Consider the following 24,742-nt stretch of genomic DNA (forward strand, 5'->3'; position numbering starts at 1 on the left):
TCTTTTACCAAATAGGTCTATCTTCTGTATACCACCCCTACCATGTCACAACACAACTGATTGGCTTAAACACATTACGAAGGAAAGTAATTCCACAAATTAACAATGCACACCTGTTCATTAAAATGCATTCCAGGTGACTACCTCATGAATCTGGTTGAGAGAATGCCAAGATTGTGCAAAGCTGTCATCAAGGCAAAGGGTGGCTACTTTGAATAATCTCAAAAATAAAATATGTTTTCATTACAGAATGGATTCGTGTAAACTCTGGCTTCTCCTTACAAAATGGGATCATGTAAACTCTTACACAGCGAGGGCCTTAATTGAAAATTTCACTTTAATCTTAAATAGCGTGGCAAACTGTCCTTTCTAACTAGCGTCAGACCCTTTGAAGGTGAGGAGAGATGCTGGTGTTGGGCAATGAGAGAAAATGGTATATGCATACTGATCATGTTGGGGCAATTCATCCCTTTTTATTTCTCTTCTTGGGGAATGTCCCAAATGGCACCCTATTTCCTTTTATAGTGCACTACTTTAGACCCTATTTCATTTTATAGTGCACTACTTTAGACCCTATTTCATTTTATAGTGCACTACACTGCACCACCAAATGGCACCCTATTTCCTTTTATAGTGCACTACACTGCACCACCAAATGGCACACTATTTCCTTTTATAGTGCACTACACTGCACCACCAAATGGCACCCTATTTCCTTTTATAGTGCACTACACTGCGCCACCAAATGGCACCCTATTTCCTTTTATAGTGCACTACACCGCACCACCAAATGGCACCCTATTTCCTTTTATAGTGCACTACTGTTGACCAGGGCTCTGGTCAAAGGGAATAGGGTGCCGTTTGGGACGAAGCCCCCTTCTCTTTCATATCCAGAGCCCCGAGACGTCTGCGCTCGCTGCTGCTGCAACATAAATTACAGATGAACCTCTTCTCCCTCCTCCTCCCTCCTCCCCAAAGTCTCTCTTCTCCCTCCTCTACTCCATGTTCTCCTCTGAGGTTCTCTGTTTGGTTTTGTGTTTTGAAAGTGAAATGATATTCAACATATTCAATGTATTGAGAGAAACCGGCTTGCAGTATGCAGATGAGTCTCTGTACTTTGAGGAGGAGGAAGGAGACTTTGAGGAGAAGAGAGACTTTGATGAGGAGGGAGGAGGAGAGAGACGAGAGAGACTGATGAGGAGAGAGAAGAGAGAGACTGAGGAGGGAGTAGGAGAGAGAAGAGAGAGACTGATGAGGAGGGAGGAGGGAGGAGGAGAGAGAAGAGAAAGACTGATGAGGAGGGAGGAGGAGAGAAGAGAGAGACTGATGAGGAGGAGAGAGAAGAGAGAGACTGATGAGGAGGGAGAATAGAGAGACTTTGAAGAGGAGGGATGAAGAGAGAGTAGATAGAGACTGGGGAGGAGGGAGGAGGAGAGAGAAACAGGAGGGAGGGAGGAGGAGAGAGAATAGAGAGACTTTGAAGAGGAGGCAGGGAGGAAGAGAGAAACAGGAGGGAGAGAGAAGAGAGACTGAGGAGGAGGGAGGGAGAAGGAGAGAGAAGAGAGACTGAGGAGGAGCGAGGGAGGAAGGGAGAGAGAAGAGAGACTGAGGAGGAGCGAGGGAGGAAGAGAGAGTAGAGAGAGACTTTGGGGAGGAGGGAGGGAGGAAGAGAGAAACAGGAGGGAGGGAGGAGGAGAGAGACTGAGGAGGAGCGAGGGAGGAAGAGAGAGGAGAGACTGAAGAGGAGGGAGGAGGAGGGAGAATAGAGAGTCTTTGGGGAGGAGGGAGGGAGGGAGTAGAGAGAGACTTTGGGGAGGAGGGAGGAGGAAGGAGTAGAGAGACTGGGGAGGACGGAGGGAGGGAGTAGAGAGAGACTTTGGGGAGGAGGGAGGAGGAAGGAGTAGAGAGAGACTTTGGAGAGGAGGGAGTAGAGAGAGACTGAAGAGGAGGGAGGAAGAGGAAGGAGTAGAGAGACTTTGGGGAGGAGGGAGGGAGGGAGTAGAGAGAGACTGAAGAGGAGGGAGGAAGAGGGAGAATAGAGAGACTTTGGGGAGGAGGGAGGAGGAGGGAGTAGAGAGACTTTGGGGAGGAGGGAGGAGGAGGGAGTAGAGAGACTTTGGGGAGGAGGAGGGAGTAGAGAGACTTTGGGGAGGGAGGAGGGAGTAGAGAGAGACTTTGGGGAGGAGGAGGAGGGAGGAGGAGAGTAGAGAGAGACTTTGAGGAGGAGGAGGAGGGAGGAGGAGGGAGTAGAGAGACTTTGGGGAGGAGGAGGAGGAGGGAGGAGGAGGAGGGAGTAGAGAGACTTTGGGGAGGAGGATGAGGGAGGAGGAGGGAGTAGAGAGAGACTTTGGGGAGGAGGGAGGAGGAGGGAGAGACTTTGGGGAGGGAGGAGGGAGTAGAGAGAGACTTTGGGGAGGAGGAGGGAGGAGGAGAGCGTAGAGAGAGACTTTGAGGAGGAGGAGGAGGGAGGAGGAGGGAGTAGAGAGACTTTGGGGAGGAGGATGAGGGAGGAGGAGGGAGTAGAGAGAGACTTTGGGGAGGAGGAAGGAGTAGAGAGAGACTTTGGGGAGGAGGGAGGAGGAGGGAGAGACTTTGGAGAGGAGGAAGGAGTAGAGAGAGACTTTGGGGAGGAGGAAGGAGTAGAGAGAGACTTTGGGGAGGAGGGAGGAGGAGGGAGAGACTTTGGGGAGGAGGAGGGAGAGACTTTGGGGAGGAGGGAGGAGGAGGGAGAGACTTTGGGGAGGAGGGAGGAGGAGGGAGAGACTTTGGGGAGGAGGGAGGAGGAGGGAGAGACTTTGGGGAGGAGGGAGAAGGAGGGAGAGACTTTGGGGAGGAGGGAGGAGGAGGGAGAGACTTTGGGGAGGAGGGAGGAGGAGGGAGTAGAGAGACTTTGTGGAGGAGGGAGGAGGAGGGAGAGACTTTGGGGAGGAGGGAGGAGGAGGGAGTAGAGAGACTTTGGGGAGGAGGGAGGAGGAGGGAGAGACTTTGGGGAGGAGGGAGGAGGAGGGAGTAGAGAGACTTTGGGGAGGAGGGAGGAGGAGGGAGAGACTTTGGGGAGGAGGGAGGAGGAGGGAGAGACTTTGGGGAGGAGGAGAGACTTTGGGGAGGAGGGAGAGGGGGGAGAGACTTTGGGGAGGAGGGAGAGACTTTGGGGAGGAGGGAGAGGGGGGAGAGACTTTGGGGAGGAGGGAGGAGGAGGGAGAGACTTTGAGGAGGAGGGAGAGGGGGGAGAGACTTTGGGGAGGAGGGAGAGACTTTGGGGAGGAGGGAGAGGGGGGAGAGACTTTGGGGAGGAGGGAGAGACTTTGGGGAGGAGGGAGGAGGAGGGAGAGACTTTGAGGAGGAGGGAGGAGGAGGGAGAGACTTTGGGGAGGATGGAGGAGGAGGGAGAGACTTTGGGGAGGAGGGAGAGACTTTGGGGAGGAGGGAGGAGGAGGAAGATCTATGCAGCAGTAGTACGTGGTTTTGTTTTGTTCTCTAATTTTACAGCAAGAGGAGAAGGTTAAAGAAGTCAGTAGGATTACAGCTAGCCTGGTCCCAGATCTGTTTTACAGCAAGAGGAGAAGGTTAAAGAAGTCAGTAGGATTACAGCTAGCCTGGTCCCAGATCTGTTTTACAGCAAGAGGAGAAGGTTAAAGAAGTCAGTAGGATTACAGCTAGCCTGGTCCCAGATCTGTTTTACAGCAAGAGGAGAAGGTTAAAGAAGTCAGTAGGATTACAGCTAGCCTGGTCCCAGATCTGTTTTACAGCAAGAGAAGAAGGTTAAAGAAGTCAGTAGGATTACAGCTAGCCTGGTCCCAGATCTGTTTTACAGCAAGAGAAGAAGGTTAAAGAAGTCAGTAGGATTACAGCTAGCCTGGTCCCAGATCTGTTTTACAGCAAGAGGAGAAGGTTAAAGAAGTCAGTAGGATTACAGCTAGCCTGGTCCCAGATCTGTTTTACAGCAAGAGGAGAAGGTTAAAGAAGTCAGTAGGATTACAGCTAGCCTGGTCCCAGATCTGTTTTACAGCAAGAGAAGAAGGTTAAAGAAGTCAGTAGGATTACAGCTAGCCTGGTCCCAGATCTGTTTTACAGCAAGAGAAGAAGGTTAAAGAAGTCAGTAGGATTACAGCTAGCCTGGTCCCAGATCTGTTTTACAGCAAGAGAAGAAGGTTAAAGAAGTCAGTAGGATTACAGCTAGCCTGGTCCCAGATCTGTTTTACAGCAAGAGGAGAAGGTTAAAGAAGTCAGTAGGATTACAGCTAGCCTGGTCCCAGATCTGTTTTACAGCAAGAGGAGAAGGTTAAAGAAGTCAGTAGGATTACAGCTAGCCTGGTCCCAGATCTGTTTTACAGCAAGAGGAGAAGGTTAAAGAAGTCAGTAGGATTACAGCTAGCCTGGTCCCAGATCTGTTTTACAGCAAGAGAAGAAGGTTAAAGAAGTCAGTAGGATTACAGCTAGCCTGGTCCCAGATCTGTTTTACAGCAAGAGGAGAAGGTTAAAGAAGTCAGTAGGATTACAGCTAGCCTGGTCCCAGATCTGTTTTACAGCAAGAGGAGAAGGTTAAAGAAGTCAGTAGGATTACAGCTAGCCTGGTCCCAGATCTGTTTTACAGCAAGAGGAGAAGGTTTAAGAAGTCAGTAGGATTACAGCTAGCCTGGTCCCAGATCTGTTTTACAGCAAGAGGAGAAGGTTAAAGAAGTCAGTAGGATTACAGCTAGCCTGGTCCCAGATCTGTTTTACAGCAAGAGGAGAAGGTTAAAGAAGTCAGTAGGATTACAGCTAGCCTGGTCCCAGATCTGTTTTACAGCAAGAGAAGAAGGTTAAAGAAGTCAGTAGGATTACAGCTAGCCTGGTCCCAGATCTGTTTTACAGCAAGAGGAGAAGGTTAAAGAAGTCAGTAGGATTACAGCTAGCCTGGTCCCAGATCTGTTTTACAGCAAGAGGAGAAGGTTAAAGAAGTCAGTAGGATTACAGCTAGCCTGGTCCCAGATCTGTTTTACAGCAAGAGGAGAAGGTTAAAGAAGTCAGTAGGATTACAGCTAGCCTGGTCCCAGATCTGTTTTACAGCAAGAGAAGAAGGTTAAAGAAGTCAGTAGGATTACAGCTAGCCTGGTCCCAGATCTGTTTTACAGCAAGGGGAGAAGGTTAAAGAAGTCAGTAGGATTACAGCTAGCCTGGTCCCAGATCTGTTTTACAGCAAGAGAAGAAGGTTAAAGAAGTCAGTAGGATTACAGCTAGCCTGGTCCCAGATCTGTTTTACAGCAAGAGGAGAAGGTTAAAGAAGTCAGTAGGATTACAGCTAGCCTGGTCCCAGATCTGTTTTACAGCAAGAGGAGAAGGTTAAAGAAGTCAGTAGGATTACAGCTAGCCTGGTCCCAGATCTGTTTTACAGCAAGAGGAGAAGGTTAAAGAAGTCAGTAGGATTACAGCTAGCCTGGTCCCAGATCTGTTTTACAGCAAGAGAAGAAGGTTAAAGAAGTCAGTAGGATTACAGCTAGCCTGGTCCCAGATCTGTTTTACAGCAAGAGAAGAAGGTTAAAGAAGTCAGTAGGATTACAGCTAGCCTGGTCCCAGATCTGTTTTACAGCAAGAGAAGAAGGTTAAAGAAGTCAGTAGGATTACAGCTAGCCTGGTCCCAGATCTGTTTTACAGCAAGAGAAGAAGGTTAAAGAAGTCAGTAGGATTACAGCTAGCCTGGTCCCAGATCTGTTTTACAGCAAGAGAAGAAGGTTAAAGAAGTCAGTAGGATTACAGCTAGCCTGGTCCCAGATCTGTTTTACAGCAAGAGGAGAAGGTTAAAGAAGTCAGTAGGATTACAGCTAGCCTGGTCCCAGATCTGTTTTACAGCAAGAGGAGAAGGTTAAAGAAGTCAGTAGGATTACAGCTAGCCTGGTCCCAGATCTGTTTTACAGCAAGAGGAGAAGGTTAAAGAAGTCAGTAGGATTACAGCTAGCCTGGTCCCAGATCTGTTTTACAGCAAGAGGAGAAGGTTAAAGAAGTCAGTAGGATTACAGCTAGCCTGGTCCCAGATCTGTTTTACAGCAAGAGGAGAAGGTTAAAGAAGTCAGTAGGATTACAGCTAGCCTGGTCCCAGATCTGTTTTACAGCAAGAGGAGAAGGTTTAAGAAGTCAGTAGGATTACAGCTAGCCTGGTCCCAGATCTGTTTTACAGCAAGAGGAGAAGGTTAAAGAAGTCAGTAGGATTACAGCTAGCCTGGTCCCAGATCTGTTTTACAGCAAGAGGAGAAGGTTAAAGAAGTCAGTAGGATTACAGCTAGCCTGGTCCCAGATCTGTTTTACAGCAAGAGAAGAAGGTTAAAGAAGTCAATAGGATTACAGCTAGCCTGGTCCCAGATCTGTTTTACAGCAAGAGGAGAAGGTTAAAGAAGTCAGTAGGATTACAGCTAGCCTGGTCCCAGATCTGTTTTACAGCAAGAGGAGAAGGTTAAAGAAGTCAGTAGGATTACAGCTAGCCTGGTCCCAGATCTGTTTTACAGCAAGAGGAGAAGGTTAAAGAAGTCAGTAGGATTACAGCTAGCCTGGTCCCAGATCTGTTTTACAGCAAGAGAAGAAGGTTAAAGAAGTCAGTAGGATTACAGCTAGCCTGGTCCCAGATCTGTTTTACAGCAAGGGGAGAAGGTTAAAGAAGTCAGTAGGATTACAGCTAGCCTGGTCCCAGATCTGTTTTACAGCAAGAGAAGAAGGTTAAAGAAGTCAGTAGGATTACAGCTAGCCTGGTCCCAGATCTGTTTTACAGCATTAGGAGAAGGTTAAAGAAGTCAGTAGGATTACAGCTAGCCTGGTCCCAGATCTGTTTTACAGCAAGAGGAGAAGGTTAAAGAAGTCAGTAGGATTACAGCTAGCCTGGTCCCAGATCTGTTTTACAGCAAGAGGAGAAGGTTAAAGAAGTCAGTAGGATTACAGCTAGCCTGGTCCCAGATCTGTTTTACAGCAAGAGGAGAAGGTTAAAGAAGTCAGTAGGATTACAGCTAGCCTGGTCCCAGGTCTGTTTTACAGCAAGAGGAGAAGGTTAAAGAAGTCAGTAGGATTACAGCTAGCCTGGTCCCAGATCTGTTGCTGCCGTTGTCAAGCTAAATGTGACAGTCAGTGACATGAATTGACATGATGGCACAAACCGACTTCCACCCAGGATGTAATGTATTACTGCTAGCTAACTGGTGCCAGACCTTGTGATTTACTGTCTCTACCTTCACTAATAACATGACACATGGCTCATGCAGACACTTTGGTAACTTCTAAATAAGGCCGACTGGTACTGGACTTTAGCCTTCGGTCTATTTCCTGTCTGTCAGCCGTCCGACTCTGTCGTCTTCCCTGAAGACACAGAAGTCAGATTGATTTCATTAAACCAACAACAGGGTGGTGCCGGAGTGACGAGGGTTTGTGTGTTATGTGTGGGACTGTCTTTCTGTGGGAGTCACCTTCAGTATCTGTTTACTTTCCTGACTGAAACAGGACGTCTTGTATCAAGGGGCTGCATGTGTTGTCCTTTGTGTGGTATGTGTTGTCCTTTGTGTGCGTGTGTATGTGTGTGTGTGTTGTCCTGTGTGTGTGTTGTCCTGTGTGTGTGTTGCCCTTTGTGTGTGTGTGTTGTCCTTTTTGTGTGTGTGTGTGTGTGTGTGTGTGTGTGTGTGTGTTGTCCTATCTGCGTTGTGATGTCTTTTTTATCAGGTATGTGCTGCTCCGTGTTCCAAATGATGTCCTATTCCCATATAGTGCACTACTTTTATCCCAGAGCACTAGATAAGGGATAGGGTGCCCTTAGGGGACTCATGTTGTCTATGGCTCTCTAGGACCAGCATCAACACATCCTGTGTGGGCAGAAGAAGAAGAGGACATGACCTTTGTTTAGCTGAGCCTCCGCCTCACTTGTCAGAGTAGGATCTTCTGCTGGTGCTGTGTGTGCGTATATGTGTGTGTGTGTGTGTGTGTGCGTGTGTGTGTGTCTGAAGGTGGGGGAGCTTTGAAGAACAAAAGAAAGTGTTTGAAGCAAGGGGAAGTCTTTGTGTGTTTGAGTGAGAGACAGAGAGATGCAGGCAGTGAAGTGTGTCTGTGGGTATATAGTGGTTAGTATCCTCAGAGGAAAACACTCCTCGCTCTCTCTCTCTTCCTCATCCTCATCCTCTTCTCTCTTTTTTCCAGCAGGTAAGCGGGTGCCATGCCAGCTGCTGTTCCCCCTCTGCTCCCCCTCTCCACCTGGTGGTGGTGTCTGGTACTGCTGCAGCTTCCACAGGCCCTGACCCAGCCCCAGCTGGACCCTAACCCAGAGAAGGCCTCTCCCGCTGGGCAGGCCTTCCCTTACCTCTCCCTGGATGGATCTCCCCTCAACCACCTCCTACTGGACCCCAGGTCTGGTTATCTGTACGTGGGGGCGGTCAACCATCTCTACCATCTGTCCCCTGACCTCCAGGTAATTACAATGTCTTTAATCACCCGGCTCCAGTTTTTCCAAAGTTATCCATCTGGTTGTTTGGCTTATGGGATATGCAGAAATGCATAGAAATATAATGAATAGAACAGAGCCTTATCGTACCAAGCAGGATGAGGAGTTAGCCAGGTAACGTTGGTCAACTCTTGAGTTCAACTCGGGAAAACCGGTACCAAGAAAGTGGCTCCCCTTTTAGCCAGGTACATTTCTATGGTAACGAATCATTCATAACTAACCTGCAGGGCAGGCTAACTCAGGGCTAACCTGCTGCAGGGCAGGCTAACTCAGGGCTAACCTGCTGCAGGGCAGGCTAACTCAGGGCTAACCTGCTGCAGGGCAGGCTAACTCAGGGCTAACCTGCTGCAGGGCAGGCTAACTCAGGGCTAACCTGCTGCAGGGCAGGCTAACTCAGGGCTAACCTGCTGCAGGGCAGGCTAACTCAGGGCTAACCTGCTGCAGGGCAGGCTAACTCAGGGCTAACCTGCTGCAGGGCAGGCTAACTCAGGGCTAACCTGCTGCAGGGCAGGCTAACTCAGGGCTAACCTGCTGCAGGGCAGGCTAACTCAGGGCTAACCTGCTGCAGGGCAGGCTAACTCAGGGCTAACCTGCTGCAGGGCAGGCTAACTCAGGGCTAACCTGCTGCAGGGCAGGCTAACTCAGGGCTAACCTGCTGCAGGGCAGGCTAACTCAGGGCTAACCTGCTGCAGGGCAGGCTAACTCAGGGCTAACCTGCTGCAGGGCAGGCTAACTCAGGGCTAACCTGCTGCAGGGCAGGCTTACTCAGGGCTAACCTGCTGCAGGGCAGGCTAACTCAGGGCTAACCTTCTCCAGGGCAGGCTAACTCAGGGCTAACCTTCTCCAGGGCAGGCTAACTCAGGGCTAACTCCACTATCCTGCATTCAGAACTAACCTTCTCCAGGGCAGGCTAACTCAGGGCTAACTCCACTTACCCTTAACGAAATGACTGAACCACGAGTTGAGGACCAATGAAATCCCATTCCCTCTATCTCGCAAAGACATCCGTAACCAGGTTGCCATCCGTAACCAGGTTGTCATCCGTAACCAGGTTGCCATCCGTAACCAGGTTGCCCTCCGTACCAGGTCCGTAACCAGGTTGCCCTCCGTAACCAGGTTGCCATCCGTAACCAGGTTGCCATCCGTAACCAGGTTGTCATCCGTAACCAGGTTGTCATCCGTAACCAGGTTGCCCTCCGTAACCAGGTCCGTAACCAGGTTGCCATCCGTAACCAGGTTGCCCTCCGTGACCAGGTTGCCCTCCGTGACCAGGTTGCCATCCGTAACCAGGTTGCCATCCGTAACCAGGTTGCCATCCGTAACCAGGTTGCCATCCGTAACCAGGTCCGTAACCAGGTCGCCATCCGTAACCAGGTTGTCATCCGTAACCAGGTTGCCCTCCGTAACCAGGTTGCCCTCCGTAACCAGGTTGCCCTCCGTAACCAGGTTGTCATCCGTAACCAGGTTGCCCTCCGTAACCAGGTCCGTAACCAGGTTGCCATCCGTAACCCATGTTGTCATCCGTAACCAGGTTGTCATCCGTAACCAGGTTGTCATCCGTAACCAGGTTGCCCTCCGTAACCAGGTCCGTAACCAGGTTGCCATCCGTAACCCAGGTTGTCATCCGTAACCCAGGTTGTCATCCGTAACCAGGTTGTCATCCGTAACCAGGTTGCCCTCCGTAACCAGGTCCTGCCATCCGTAACCAGGTTGCCCTCCGTACCAGGTCCGTAACCAGGTTGCCCTCCGTAACCAGGTTGTCATCCGTAACCAGGTCCTGCCAACCGTAACCAGGTTGCCCTCCGTACCAGGTCCGTAACCAGGTTGTCATCCGTAACCAGGTTGTCATCCGTAACCAGGTTGTCATCCGTAACCAGGTTGCCCTCCGTAACCAGGTCCGTAACAGGTTGCCATCCGTAACCAGGTTGCCCTCCGTAACCAGGTCCGTAACAGGTTGCCCTCCGTAACCAGGTTGCCCTCCGTAACCAGGTTGTCATCCGTTACCAGGTTGTCATCCGTTACCAGGTTGTCATCTGTAACCAGGTTGTCATCCGTAACCAGGTTGTCATCCGTAACCAGGTTGCCCTCCGTAACCAGGTCCGTAACCAGGTTGCCATCCGTAACCAGGTTGTCATCCGTAACCAGGTTGCCCTCCGTAACCAGGTTGCCCTCCGTAACCAGGTTGCCCTCCGTAACCAGGTTGCCCTCCGTAACCAGGTTGTCATCCGTAACCAGGTTGTCATCCGTAACCAGGTTGCCATCCGTAACCAGGTTGCCCTCCGTAACCAGGTCCGTAACCCAGGTTGCCATCCGTAACCCAGGTTGTCATCCGTAACCCAGGTTGTCATCCGTAACCAGGTTGTCATCCGTAACCAGGTTGCCCTCCGTAACCAGGTTGCCCTCCGTAACCAGGTTGCCCTCCGTAACCAGGTTGCCCTCCGTAACCAGGTTGCTCTCCGTAACCAGGTTGTCATCCGTAACCAGGTTGTCATCCGTAACCAGGTTGCCATCCGTAACCAGGTTGCCCTCCGTAACCAGGTCCGTAACCAGGTTGCCATCCGTAACCCAGGTTGTCATCCGTAACCAGGTTGTCATCCGTAACCAGGTTGCCCTCCGTAACCAGGTCCGTAACCAGGTTGCCATCCGTAACCAGGTTGCCCTCCGTAACCAGGTTGTCATCCATAACCAGGTTGTCATCTGTAACCAGGTTGTCATCCGTAACCAGGTTGTCATCTGTAACCAGGTTGCCATCCGTAACCAGGTCCGTAACCAGGTTGCCCTCCGTAACCAGGTCGTAACCAGGTTGCCCTCCGTAACCAGGTTGCCCTCCGTGACCAGGTTGCCCTCCGTAACCAGGTTGTCATCCGTAACCAGGTTGTCATCCGTAACCAGGTTGCCATCCGTAACCAGGTCCGTAACCAGGTTGCCATCCGTAACCAGGTCCGTAACTAGGTTGCCCTCCGTAACCAGGTCCGTAACCAGGTTGCCCTCCGTAACCAGGTCCGTAACCAGGTTGCCATCCGGCCTTTTTATGCGAGTAAAGCACGTCGGATAAAACATTTCATTGGCAGGCATGCTGAAAACAGAACATTCTTCTAGAAACCTTTCATATGTCGACAGAACAAAACACGCCAGACAAGGTGGGATCTTTTTGTGTCGGTAAAATGAATTAATGTGAGAAATATCAGTGGAAAAGCTTCAGGTGACCATCGTCGTGGGGTCCTCCCACTACGACTCGTTGGGAAAGCGTGCAGTTTATTAGACTACACATTAAAGAAATGATGATGAACTTCCCAGGGTGGTGAAAGTGCACAGTGATGCTCCTTTCCAATACACATCGAGGGTTTTATTCTGCTGATGATCGATGCTTGACTGCCGTTTGACAAATAAAAATGATCCATAGTAGTAGGTTATAGGTGTCCTCCAGCCAACAGCACCTCATCATGTAGTAGGTTATAGGTGTCCTCTAGCCAACAGCACCTCATCATGTAGTAGGTTATAGGTGTCCTCCAGCCAACAGCACCTCATTATGTAGTAGGTTATAGGTGTCCCCCAGCCAACAGCACCTCATCATGTAGTAGGTTATAGGTGTCCTCCAGCCAACAGCACCTCATCATGTAGTAGGTTATAGGTGTCCTCTAGCCAACAGCACCTCATTATGTAGTAGGTTATAGGTGTCCTCCAGCCAACAGCACCTCATCATGTAGTAGGTTATAGGTGCCCTCTAGCCAACAGCACCTCATCATGTAGTAGGTTATATATGTCCTCTAGCCAACAGCACCTCATCATGTAGTAGGTTATAGGTGTCCTCTAGCCAACAGCACCTCATCATGTAGTAGGTTATAGGTGCCCTCTAGCCAACAGCACCTCATCATGTAGTAGGTTATAGGTGCCCTCTAGCCAACAGCTCCTCATCATGACAGTACCAGTGGGCTATAGGTGCCCTCTAGCCAACAGCATCTCATCATGTAGTAGGTTATAGGTGCCCTCTAGCCAACAGCACCTCATCATGACAGTACTAGTGGGCTATAGGTGCCCTCTAGCCAACAGCACCTCATCATGACAGTACCAGTGGGCTATAGGTGCCCTCTAGCCAACAGCACCTCATCATGTAGTAGGTTATAGGTGTCATCCCGCCAACAGCACCTCATCATGTAGTAGGTTATAGGTGTCCTCTAGCCAACAGCACCTCATCATGTAGTAGGTTATAGGTGTCCTCTAGCCAACAGCACCTCCTCATGTAGTAGGTTATAGGTGTCCTCCAGCCAACAGCACCTCATCATGTAGTAGGTTATAGGTGTCCTCTAGCCAACAGCACCTCATCATGTAGTAGGTTATAGGTGTCCTCCAGCCAACAGCACCTCATCCTGACAGCACCAGTGGGCTATAGGTGTCCCCCAGCCAACAGCATCTCATCATGTAGTAGGTTATAGGTGCCCTCTAGCCAACAGCACCTCATCATGTAGTAGGTTATAGGTGCCCTCTAGCCAACAGCACCTCATCATGTAGTAGGTTATAGGTGTCCTCCAGCCAACAGCATCTCATCATGACAGTACCAGTGGGCTATAGGTGTCCTCCAGCCAACAGCACCTCATCATGACAGTACCAGTGGGCTATAGGTGTCCTCCAGCCAACAGCACCTCATCATGACAGTACCAGTGGGCTATAGGTGTCCTCCAGCCAACAGCACCTCATCATGACAGTACCAGTGGGCTATAGGTGTCCTCCAGCCAACAGCACCTCATCATGTAGTAGGTTATAGGTGTCCTCTAGCCAACAGCACCTCATCATGTAGTAGGTTATAGGTGTCCTCCAGCCAACAGCACCTCATCCTGACAGCACCAGTGGGCTATAGGTGTCCCCCAGCCAACAGCATCTCATCATGTAGTAGGTTATAGGTGCCCTCTAGCCAACAGCACCTCATCATGTAGTAGGTTATAGGTGCCCTCTAGCCAACAGCACCTCATCATGTAGTAGGTTATAGGTGTCCTCCAGCCAACAGCATCTCATCATGACAGTACCAGTGGGCTATAGGTGTCCTCCAGCCAACAGCACCTCATCATGACAGTACCAGTGGGCTATAGGTGTCCTCCAGCCAACAGCACCTCATCATGACAGTACCAGTGGGCTATAGGTGTCCTCCAGCCAACAGCACCTCATCATGACAGTACCAGTGGGCTATAGGTGTCCTCCAGCCAACAGCACCTCATCATGACAGTACCAGTGGGCAAACTCGCTATATAAACATGTTTTGTTAGAGAACCTTCAGTAGAGTGTAAAACCCATTTCACTTGGAGTGTTTTATTCGGTACCTGAGAATTTAACCGCAGAAGTTATCTTTGTTTGCACAACGTCATCACACATTCTTTTATCCGCAACAAGTCAATTTGATGGAAGCATCTCTGGTGGGAAAATGCGCATATTGTTTTTAATGCAGATTTTAAAATATTCGCAGGGAAATCTGTCGCCAATTGGATGGAAACCTAGATAGTGTCAAATGAAACGAGTAAAACCAGATGTGGCACTGACTCGTCCGTGGGTTGATGTTTCAGCATTGTCTCAATGACGAGTTCAGCAGTTACAAGCCTGCTACAAGCCGCAGGCGGACAAGCAGTATCCACCGTCGTAGTATAGATGAAGCCTGAGCTGGAATGTGAAGCTAACTGAAGCTGGCTAGCTTTAGAAAACCCTGAGTAGATCTAGCTTCCTTCGTAGTATATCCTTCACGAGTCCCCCATTCAAGTCAATGATTCCTCTGTTCTATGCATTCTAGCTCTATGCATTTAATCCTATCCAATAGGCAAAATCCAGATAACTTTTGAAACACTGGGCCCTGGCTGTCTGGTACCTGGTTATATGGGCCCTGGCTGTCTGGGCCCTGGTTATATGGGCCCTGGTTATATGGGCCCTGGTTATATGGGCCCTGGTTATATGGGCCCTGGCTGTCTGGGCCCTGGCTGTCTGGGACCTGGTTATCTGGGCCCTGGCTGTCTGGGCCCTGGCACTCTGGGCCCTGGTTATCTGGGCCCTGGCTGTCTGGGCCCTGGCTGTCTGGGCCCTGGTTCTCTGGGCCCTGGCTCTCTGGGCCCTGGCTGTCTGGGCCCTGGTTCTCTGGGCCCTGGCTGTCTGGGCCCTGGCTGTCTGGGCCCTGGTTCTCTGGGCCCTGGCTGTCTGGGCCCTGGTTCTCTGGGCCCTGGCTCTCTGGGCCCTGGCTCTCTGGGCCCTTGCTCTCTGGGCCCTGGCTGTCTGGGCCCTGGCTGTCTGGGCCCTGGCTCTCTAGGCCCTGGCTCTCTAGGCCCTGGCTGTCTGGGCCCTGGCTGTCTGGGACCTGGTTCTCTATGTACTGGCTTACCAGACACAGATTAAGACTAAATGGACTAAAAAGCACTTTCAATGTAGATTATCCATTGAGCTTACGTTTCAGTATAGTGCTGCGTTTAGCCTGTGTCTGGGAAACCAGCCCTATATGTTTTTGTTGTCTGTGTTTGTGTATGACTTTCTGTTGACCGGTTCTGTGAACGCAAGCAAAAGGCTTGGTCCTAAAATGGCCCCCTATTGCCTTTACAATGGACCCTTTGGGCCCTGATCAACAGTAGTTCTGTAGAGGGAATAGGGTGCCATTAAAACACATTTTATTTCATACATTTGAGTCACTTAGCAGACGCTCTTATCCAGAGCCTCTTACTGGAGCAATTACGGTTTAAATGCTTTGCTCAAGGGCACAACAACAATATTTTTCACCTTGTTGGAGCTGGGATTTGAACCAGAGACCTTTCGGGTTACTGGCCCAAAGCACTAACCGCTAGGCTGTCGGCCGCCCTAACAACCATTACTCTGTGTTATCTCTCATCTTGTCCTAGGTGCTGTCCTCCAGTCAGACTGGCCCCAAACTAGACAGTCCTGAATGCCTGCCCCCCATAGTCCCCAAAGACTGCCCCACCGCCCGGGTCACCCCCAACACCAATAAGATCCTGCTCCTGGAGGAAGGCGTGGACGCGGTGGGGTCAGAGGTCGGGGCAAGGAGCCTGATCGTGTGCGGGACATTGTTCCAAGGTATCTGTGACAAGAGGAGTCTGGGTAATGTGTCCGAGGTGCTCTATCAGACGTCCAACCCAGTGGACACGCAGTACGTTGCCGCCAACGACCCCCGCGTCTCCACCGTGGGCGTGATCTTGAACCAGAAGGGGGTGGGGCTGATGCTAGTGGGGCGTGGCTACACTAGTAAAGGCCCCAGCGACATCCCACCAATCACAACGCGCCGTCTATCCCCCAGTTCCTCCCCCTCCCGCCAGGCCTTCTCTCAAGACGAAGAACTAGGGAAGCTGGTTGTCGGGAGCTACTCCGAGTACAACAACAACTTCATATCAGCGTTTAACCACAGCGACCACGTCTACTTCCTGTTCTCGCGGAGGGATATGTGGCACAAGAAGGAGTACCGGACCTACGTTTCTCGTCTCTGCGCCCGGGACCGGAGCTTCTACTCCTACGTGGAGGTTCCGTTGGAATGTTCCGGCGGTTACAATCTCGCCCAGGGGGCTTCCCCCGCCGAACACCAGGGGCGGCCGGCGCTGTTCGTTGCCATGGCGGCGGGGCAGGCGTCGACGCCCACGGCGATGGGTCGCTCGGCGCTCTGTGTTTATGGGATGTCAGAGCTGGATGCGTCGCTGCAGAGGGCCCAGGAGCTGTGTTATACAGAGGGAGGAAAAGGAAGGACGGGACATGAGGAGGCATACATAGAGTATGAGGTGTCGTCCAAGTGTCTACGCCTGCCCAAGGTAACTAGAGACACACACACACACACACACAGGTACACACACACACACACACACACACACACACACACACACACACACAGGGTTGACCACTCTTATCCACAGCAGGCCAGTGTGTATGCTAATCCCCCTGATTGTACCAATAGAAGTATTGATTGGAATAGATGTGTTACTATGCTTGGCTGGAACAAAAGCCTGCAGTCATCCCTGACCTAAACACAGGATACATCTGCTACTACTGAACCTTATGGAGCGGTATAGTAGTGGTATATCAGCGGTATATCAGCGGTATAGTAGTGGTATATCAGCGGTATAGTAGTGGTATATTAGCGGTATAGTAGTGGTATAGTAGTGGTATATCAGCGGTATAGTAGTGGTATATCAGCGGTATAGTAGTGGTATATTAGCGGTATAGTAGTGGTATAGTAGTGGTATATCAGCGGTATATCAGCGGTATAGTAGTGGTATATTAGCGGTATATTAGCGGTATAGTAGTGGTATATTAGCGGTATAGTAGTGGTATATCAGCGGTATAGTAGCGGTATATCAGCGGTATAGTAGTGGTATATCAGCGGTATAGTAGTGGTATATCAGCGGTATAGTAGCGGTATATCAGCGGTATAGTAGTGGTATATCAGCGGTATATCAGCGGTATAGTAGTGGTATATCAGCGGTATAGTAGTGGTATATCAGCGGTATAGTAGTGGTATATCAGCGGTATATCAGCGGTATAGTAGTGGTATATTAGCGGTATATTAGCGGTATAGTAGTGGTATATTAGCGATATATTAGCGGTATAGTAGTGGTATATCAGCGGTATAGTAGCGGTATATCAGCGGTATAGTAGTGGTATATCAGCGGTATATCAGCGGTATAGTAGTGGTATATCAGCGGTATAGTAGTGGTATATCAGCGGTATAGTAGTGGTATATCAGCGGTATATCAGCGGTATAGTAGCGGTATATCAGCGGTATAGTAGTGGTATATCAGCGGTATAGTAGTGGTATATCAGCGGTATAGTAGTGGTATATCAGCGGTATAGTAGTGGTATATCAGCGGTATATCAGCGGTATAGTAGCGGTATATCAGCAGTATATCAGCGGTATATCAGCGGTATAGTAGAGGTATATCAGCGGTATATCAGCGGTATAGTAGTGGTATATCAGCGGTATAGTAGTGGTATATCAGCGGTATATCAGCGGTATAGTAGTGGTATATCAGCGGTATAGTAGTGGTATATCAGCGGTATAGTAGTGGTATATCAGCGGTATATCAGCGGTATAGTAGTGGTATATCAGCGGTATAGTAGTGGTATATCAGCGGTATAGTAGTGGTATATCAGCGGTATAGTAGTGGTATATCAGCGGTATAGTAGTGGTATATCAGCGGTATAGTAGTGGTATATCAGCGGTATATCAGCGGTATAGTAGCGGTATATCAGCAGTATATCAGCGGTATAGTAGAGGTATATCAGCGGTATATCAGCGGTATAACAGCAGTATATCAGCGGTATAGTAGTGGTATTTCAGCGGAATATTAGTGGTATAGTAGCGGTATAGTAGTGGTATATCAGCGGAATATTAGTGGTATATCAGCGGTATATCAGCGGTATATCAGCGGTATAGTAGCGGTATATCAGCGGTATAGTAGTGGTATATCAGCGGTATAGTAGTGGTATATCAGCGGTATAGTAGTGGTATAGTAGTGGTATATCAGCGGTATAGTAGCGGTATATCATCGGTATATCAGCGGTATAGTAGCGGTATATCAGCGGTATATCAGCGGTATAGTAGAGGTATATCAGCGGTATATCAGCGGTATAGTAGCGGTATATCAGCGGTATAGTAGTGGTATATCAGCGGTATAGTAGTGGTATATCAGCGGTATAGTAGTGGTATAGTAGTGGTATATCAGCGGTATATCAGCGGTATAGTAGCGGTATATCAGCGGTATAGTAGTGGTATATCAGCGGTATAGTAGTGGTATAGTAGTGGTATATCAGCGGTATAGTAGCGGTATATCAGCGGTATAGTAGCGGTATATCAGCGGTATAGTAGTGGTATATCAGCGGTATAGTAGTGGTATATCAGCGGTATATCAGCGGTATATCAGTGGTATATCAGCGGTATATCAGCGGTATAGTAGCGGTATATCAGCGGTATAGTAGCGGTATAGTAGCGGTATATCAGCGGTATAGTAGTGGTATATCAGCGGTATATCAGCGGTATAGTAGCGGTATATCAGCGGTATATCAGCGGTATAGTAGCGGTATATCAGCGGTATAGTAGCGGTATATCAGCGGTATAGTAGCGGTATATCAGCGGTATATCAGCGGTATAGTAGTGGTATATCAGCGGTATAGTAGCGGTATAGTAGCGGTATATCAGCGGTATAGCAGCGGTATAGTAGCGGTATAGTAGTGGTATATCAGCGGTATAGTAGCGGTATAGTAGCGGTATATCAGCGGTATAGTAGTGGTATATCAGCGGTATAGTAGTGGTATATCAGCGGTATAGTAGTGGTATAGTAGCGGTATATCAGCGGTATAGTAGCGGTATATCAGCGGTATAGTAGCGGTATTTCAGCGGTATATCAGCGGTATATCAGCGGTATAGTAGTGGTATATCAGCGGTATAGTAGTGGTATATCAGCGGTATAGTAGTGGTATATCAGCGGTATAGTAGTGGTATATCAGCGGTATATCAGCGGTATAGTAGTGGTATATCAGCGGTATAGTAGTGGTATATCAGCGGTATATCAGCGGTATAGTAGTGGTATATCAGCGGTATATCAGCGGTATAGTAGCGGTATATCAGCGGTATAGTAGCGGTATATCAGCGGTATATCAGCGGTATAGTAGCGGTATATCAGCGGTATAGTAGCGGTATAGTAGCGGTATATCAGCGGTATAGTAGTGGTATATCAGCGGTATAGTAGTGGTATATCAGCGGTATATCAGCGGTATAGTAGTGGTATATCAGCGGTATAGTAGTGGTATATCAGCGGTATAGTAGTGGTATATCAGCGGTATAGTAGTGGTATATCAGCGGTATATCAGCGGTATAGTAGTGGTATATCAGCGGTATAGTAGTGGTATATCAGCGGTATAGTAGTGGTATATCAGCGGTATAGTAGTGGTATATCAGCGGTATATCAGCGGTATAGTAGTGGTATATCAGCGGTATAGTAGTGGTATATCAGCGGTATATCAGCGGTATAGTAGTGGTATATCAGCGGTATATCAGCGGTATAGTAGCGGTATATCAGCGGTATAGTAGCGGTATATCAGCGGTATATCAGCGGTATAGTAGCGGTATATCAGCGGTATAGTAGCGGTATAGTAGCGGTATATCAGCGGTATATCAGCGGTATAGTAGTGGTATATCAGCGGTATAGTAGCGGTATATCAGCGGTATAGTAGCGGTATATCAGCGGTATAGTAGCGGTATAGTAGCGGTATATCAGCGGTATAGTAGCGGTATATCAGCGGTATAGTAGCGGTATATCAGCGGTATAGTAGCGGTATAGTAGCGGTATATCAGCGGTATAGTAGTGGTATATCAGCGGTATATCAGCGGTATATCAGCGGTATATCAGCGGTATAGTAGCGGTATATCAGCGGTATAGTAGTGGTATATCAGCGGTATAGTAGTGGTATATCAGCGGTATAGTAGCGGTATATCAGCGGTATAGTAGTGGTATATCAGCGGTATAGTAGTGGTATATCAGCGGTATAGTAGTGGTATAGTAGTGGTATATCAGCGGTATATCAGCGGTATAGTAGCGGTATATCAGCGGTATAGTAGTGGTATATCAGCGGTATAGTAGTGGTATATCAGCGGTATAGTAGCGGTATATCAGCGGTATAGTAGCGGTATATCAGCGGTATAGTAGTGGTATATCAGCGGTATAGTAGTGGTATATCAGCGGTATATCAGCGGTATATCAGTGGTATATCAGCGGTATATCAGCGGTATAGTAGCGGTATATCAGCGGTATAGTAGCGGTATAGTAGCGGTATATCAGCGGTATAGTAGTGGTATATCAGCGGTATATCAGCGGTATAGTAGCGGTATATCAGCGGTATATCAGCGGTATAGTAGCGGTATATCAGCGGTATAGTAGCGGTATATCAGCGGTATAGTAGCGGTATATCAGCGGTATATCAGCGGTATAGTAGTGGTATATCAGCGGTATAGTAGCGGTATAGTAGCGGTATATCAGCGGTATAGCAGCGGTATAGTAGCGGTATAGTAGTGGTATATCAGCGGTATAGTAGCGGTATAGTAGCGGTATATCAGCGGTATAGTAGTGGTATATCAGCGGTATAGTAGTGGTATATCAGCGGTATAGTAGTGGTATAGTAGCGGTATATCAGCGGTATAGTAGCGGTATATCAGCGGTATAGTAGCGGTATTTCAGCGGTATATCAGCGGTATATCAGCGGTATAGTAGTGGTATATCAGCGGTATAGTAGTGGTATATCAGCGGTATAGTAGTGGTATATCAGCGGTATAGTAGTGGTATATCAGCGGTATATCAGCGGTATAGTAGTGGTATATCAGCGGTATAGTAGTGGTATATCAGCGGTATATCAGCGGTATAGTAGCGGTATATCAGCGGTATAGTAGCGGTATATCAGCGGTATATCAGCGGTATAGTAGCGGTATATCAGCGGTATAGTAGCGGTATAGTAGCGGTATATCAGCGGTATATCAGCGGTATAGTAGTGGTATATCAGCTGTATAGTAGCGGTATATCAGCGGTATAGTAGCGGTATATCAGCAGTATAGTAGCGGTATAGTAGCGGTATATCAGCGGTATAGTAGCGGTATATCAGCGGTATAGTAGCGGTATATCAGCGGTATAGTAGCGGTATAGTAGCGGTATATCAGCGGTATAGTAGTGGTATATCAGCGGTATATCAGCGGTATATCAGCGGTATATCAGCGGTATAGTAGCGGTATATCAGCGGTATAGTAGTGGTATATCAGCGGTATAGTAGTGGTATATCAGCGGTATAGTAGCGGTATAGTAGCGGTATATCAGCGGTATAGTAGTGGTATATCAGCGGTATATCAGCGGTATATCAGCGGTATAGTAGCGGTATAGTAGCGGTATATCAGCGGTATATCAGCGGTATAGTAGTGGTATATCAGCGGTATATCAGTGGTATATCAGCGGTATATCAGCGGTATAGTAGCGGTATACCAGTGGTATATCAGCGGTATATCAGCGGTATAGTAGTGGTATATCAGCGGTATATCAGCGGTATAGTAGTGGTATATCAGCGGTATATCAGCGGTATAGTAGTGGTATATCAGCGGTATAGTAGTGGTATAGTAGTGGTATATCAGCGGTATAGTAGCGGTATAGTAGCGGTATAGTAGCGGTATAGTAGTGGTATATCAGCGGTATATCAGCGGTATAGTAGTGGTATATCAGCGGTATAGTAGCGGTATATCAGCGGTATAGTAGCGGTATAGTAGTGGTATATCAGCGGTATATCAGCGGTATAGTAGTGGTATATCAGCGGTATAGTAGCGGTATAGTAGCGGTATAGTAGCGGTATAGTAGCGGTATATCATCGGTATATCAGCGGAATAGTAGCGGTATAGTAGCGGTATATCAGCGGTATAGTAGTGGTATAGTAGCGGTATATCAGCGGTATAGTAGCGGTATAGTAGCGGTATATCAGCGGTATAGTAGTGGTATATCAGCGGTATATCAGCGGTATAGTAGTGGTATATCAGCGGTATATCAGTGGTATATCAGCGGTATAGTAGTGGTATATCAGCGGTATAGTAGTGGTATATTAGCGGTATAGTAGTGGTATATTAGTGGTATATCAGCGGTATAGTAGTGGTATATTAGCGGTATAGTAGTGGTATATTAGTGGTATATCAGCGGTATAGTAGTGGTATAGTAGTGGTATATCAGCGGTATAGTAGTGGTATATTAGCGGTATAGTAGTGGTATATTAGTGGTATATCAGCGGTATAGTAGTGGTATATCAGCGGTATATCAGTGGTATATCAGCGGTATAGTAGTGGTATATCAGCGGTATAGTAGTGGTATAGTAGCGGTATATCAGCGGTATAGTAGCGGTATATCAGCGGAATAGTAGCGGTATAGTAGCGGTATATCAGCGGTATAGTAGTGGTATATCAGCGGTATAGTAGTGGTATATCAGCGGTATAGTAGTGGTATATTAGCGGTATAGTAGTGGTATATTAGTGGTATATCAGCGGTATAGTAGTGGTATATCAGCGGTATATCAGTGGTATAGTAGCGGTATAGTAGCGGTATATCAGCAGAATAGTAGCGGTATAGTAGCGGTATAGTAGTGGTATATCAGCGGAATAGTAGCGGTATAGTAGCGGTATAGTAGTGGTATATCAGCGGTATAGTAGCGGTATAGTAGTGGTATAGTAGTGGTATATCAGCGGTATAGTAGTGGTATATCAGCGGTATAGTAGCGGTATAGTAGTGGTATAGTAGTGGTATATCAGCGGTATAGTAGCGGTATATCAGCGGTATATCAGCGGTATAGTAGCGGTATATCAGCGGAATAGTAGCGGTATAGTAGTGGTATATCAGCGGTATAGTAGCGGTATAGTAGTGGTATAGTAGTGGTATATCAGCGGTATAGTAGTGGTATAGTAGCGGTATAGTAGTGGTATAGTAGTGGTATATCAGCGGTATAGTAGTGGTATAGTAGCGGTATAGTAGTGGTATATCAGCGGTATAGTAGCGGTATAGTAGTGGTATAGTAGTGGTATATCAGCGGTATAGTAGTGGTATAGTAGCGGTATAGTAGTGGTATATCAGCGGTATAGTAGCGGTATAGTAGCGGTATAGTAGTGGTATATCAGCGGTATAGTAGCGGTATAGTAGTGGTATAGTAGCGGTATATCAGCGGAATAGTAGCGGTATAGTAGTGGTATAGTAGTGGTATATCAGCGGTATAGTAGTGGTATATTAGCGGTATAGTAGTGGTATATTAGTGGTATATCAGCGGTATAGTAGTGGTATATCAGCGGTATATCAGCGGAATAGTAGCGGTATAGTAGCGGTATATCAGCGGTATAGTAGCGGTATAGTAGTGGTATATCAGCGGTATAGTAGCGGTATAGTAGCGGTATATCAGCGGTATATCAGCGGAATAGTAGCGGTATATCAGCGGTATAGTAGCGGTATAGTAGCGGTATATCAGCGGAATAGTAGCGGTATAGTAGCGGTATATCAGCGGTATAGTAGCGGTATAGTAGCGGTATATCAGCGGAATAGTAGCGGTATAGTAGCGGTATAGTAGCGGTATAGTAGCGGTATATCAGCGGAATAGTAGCGGTATAGTAGCGGTATATCAGCGGTATAGTAGCGGTATAGTAGTGGTATATCAGCGGTATAGTAGCGGTATAGTAGTGGTATATCAGCGGTATATCAGCAGAATAGTAGCGGTATAGTAGCGGTATAGTAGCGGTATATCAGCGGTATAGTAGCGGTATAGTAGTGGTATAGTAGTGGTATATCAGCGGTATAGTAGTGGTATAGTAGCGGTATAGTAGTGGTATAGTAGTGGTATATCAGCGGTATAGTAGTGGTATAGTAGCGGTATAGTAGTGGTATATCAGCGGTATAGTAGCGGTATAGTAGTGGTATAGTAGTGGTATATCAGCGGTATAGTAGTGGTATAGTAGCGGTATAGTAGTGGTATATCAGCGGTATAGTAGCGGTATAGTAGCGGTATAGTAGTGGTATATCAGCGGTATAGTAGTGGTATAGTAGCGGTATATCAGCGGAATAGTAGCGGTATATCAGCGGTATAGTAGCGGTATAGTAGTGGTATAGTAGTGGTATATCAGCGGTATAGTAGTGGTATAGTAGCGGTATAGTAGTGGTATAGCAGCGGTATAGTAGCGGTATAGTAGCGGTATAGTAGTGGTATATCAGCGGTATAGTAGCGGTATAGTAGTGGTATAGTAGTGGTATAGTAGTGGTATATCAGCGGTATAGTAGTGGTATAGTAGCGGTATAGTAGTGGTATATCAGCGGTATAGTAGCGGTATAGTAGTGGTATAGTAGTGGTATATCAGCGGTATAGTAGTGGTATAGTAGCGGTATAGTAGTGGTATATCAGCAGTATAGTAGCGGTATAGTAGTGGTATAGTAGTGGTATATCAGCGGTATAGTAGTGGTATAGTAGCGGTATAGTAGTGGTATAGTAGTGGTATATCAGCGGTATAGTAGTGGTATAGTAGCGGTATAGTAGTGGTATATCAGCGGTATAGTAGCGGTATAGTAGTGGTATAGTAGTGGTATATCAGCGGTATAGTAGTGGTATAGTAGCGGTATAGTAGTGGTATATCAGCGGTATAGTAGCGGTATAGTAGCGGTATAGTAGTGGTATATCAGCGGTATAGTAGCGGTATAGTAGCGGTATATCAGCGGTATAGTAGCGGTATAGTAGTGGTATAGTAGTGGTATATCAGCGGTATAGTAGTGGTATAGTAGTGGTATATCA

At 47.9% G+C, this 24,742-nt stretch overlaps 1 protein-coding gene across 3 annotated transcripts in view; it reads left to right on the forward strand.

Annotated features, from left to right (window-relative positions):
- The window catches only part of plxnb3 (plexin B3), a 278,639-nt gene that overhangs the window by 109,650 nt on the left and 144,247 nt on the right, over positions 1-24,742 (forward strand). For all 3 annotated transcript variants that reach the window (XM_090185576.1, XM_090185578.1, XM_090185577.1), the window contains exons 2-3: positions 8,146-8,413; positions 15,307-16,221. In XM_090185576.1, coding sequence (XP_090041702.1) covers positions 8,162-8,413; positions 15,307-16,221 — 1,167 coding nt within the window. In that variant the 5' untranslated portion in view covers positions 8,146-8,161. The remainder of the gene's footprint in view (positions 1-8,145; positions 8,414-15,306; positions 16,222-24,742) is intronic.

This window comes from Oncorhynchus mykiss, chromosome 9 (genome assembly GCF_057628025.1).
Source record: "Oncorhynchus mykiss isolate SJ-2025 chromosome 9, ASM5762802v1, whole genome shotgun sequence".
Classification (NCBI taxonomy): domain Eukaryota; kingdom Metazoa; phylum Chordata; class Actinopteri; order Salmoniformes; family Salmonidae; genus Oncorhynchus; species Oncorhynchus mykiss.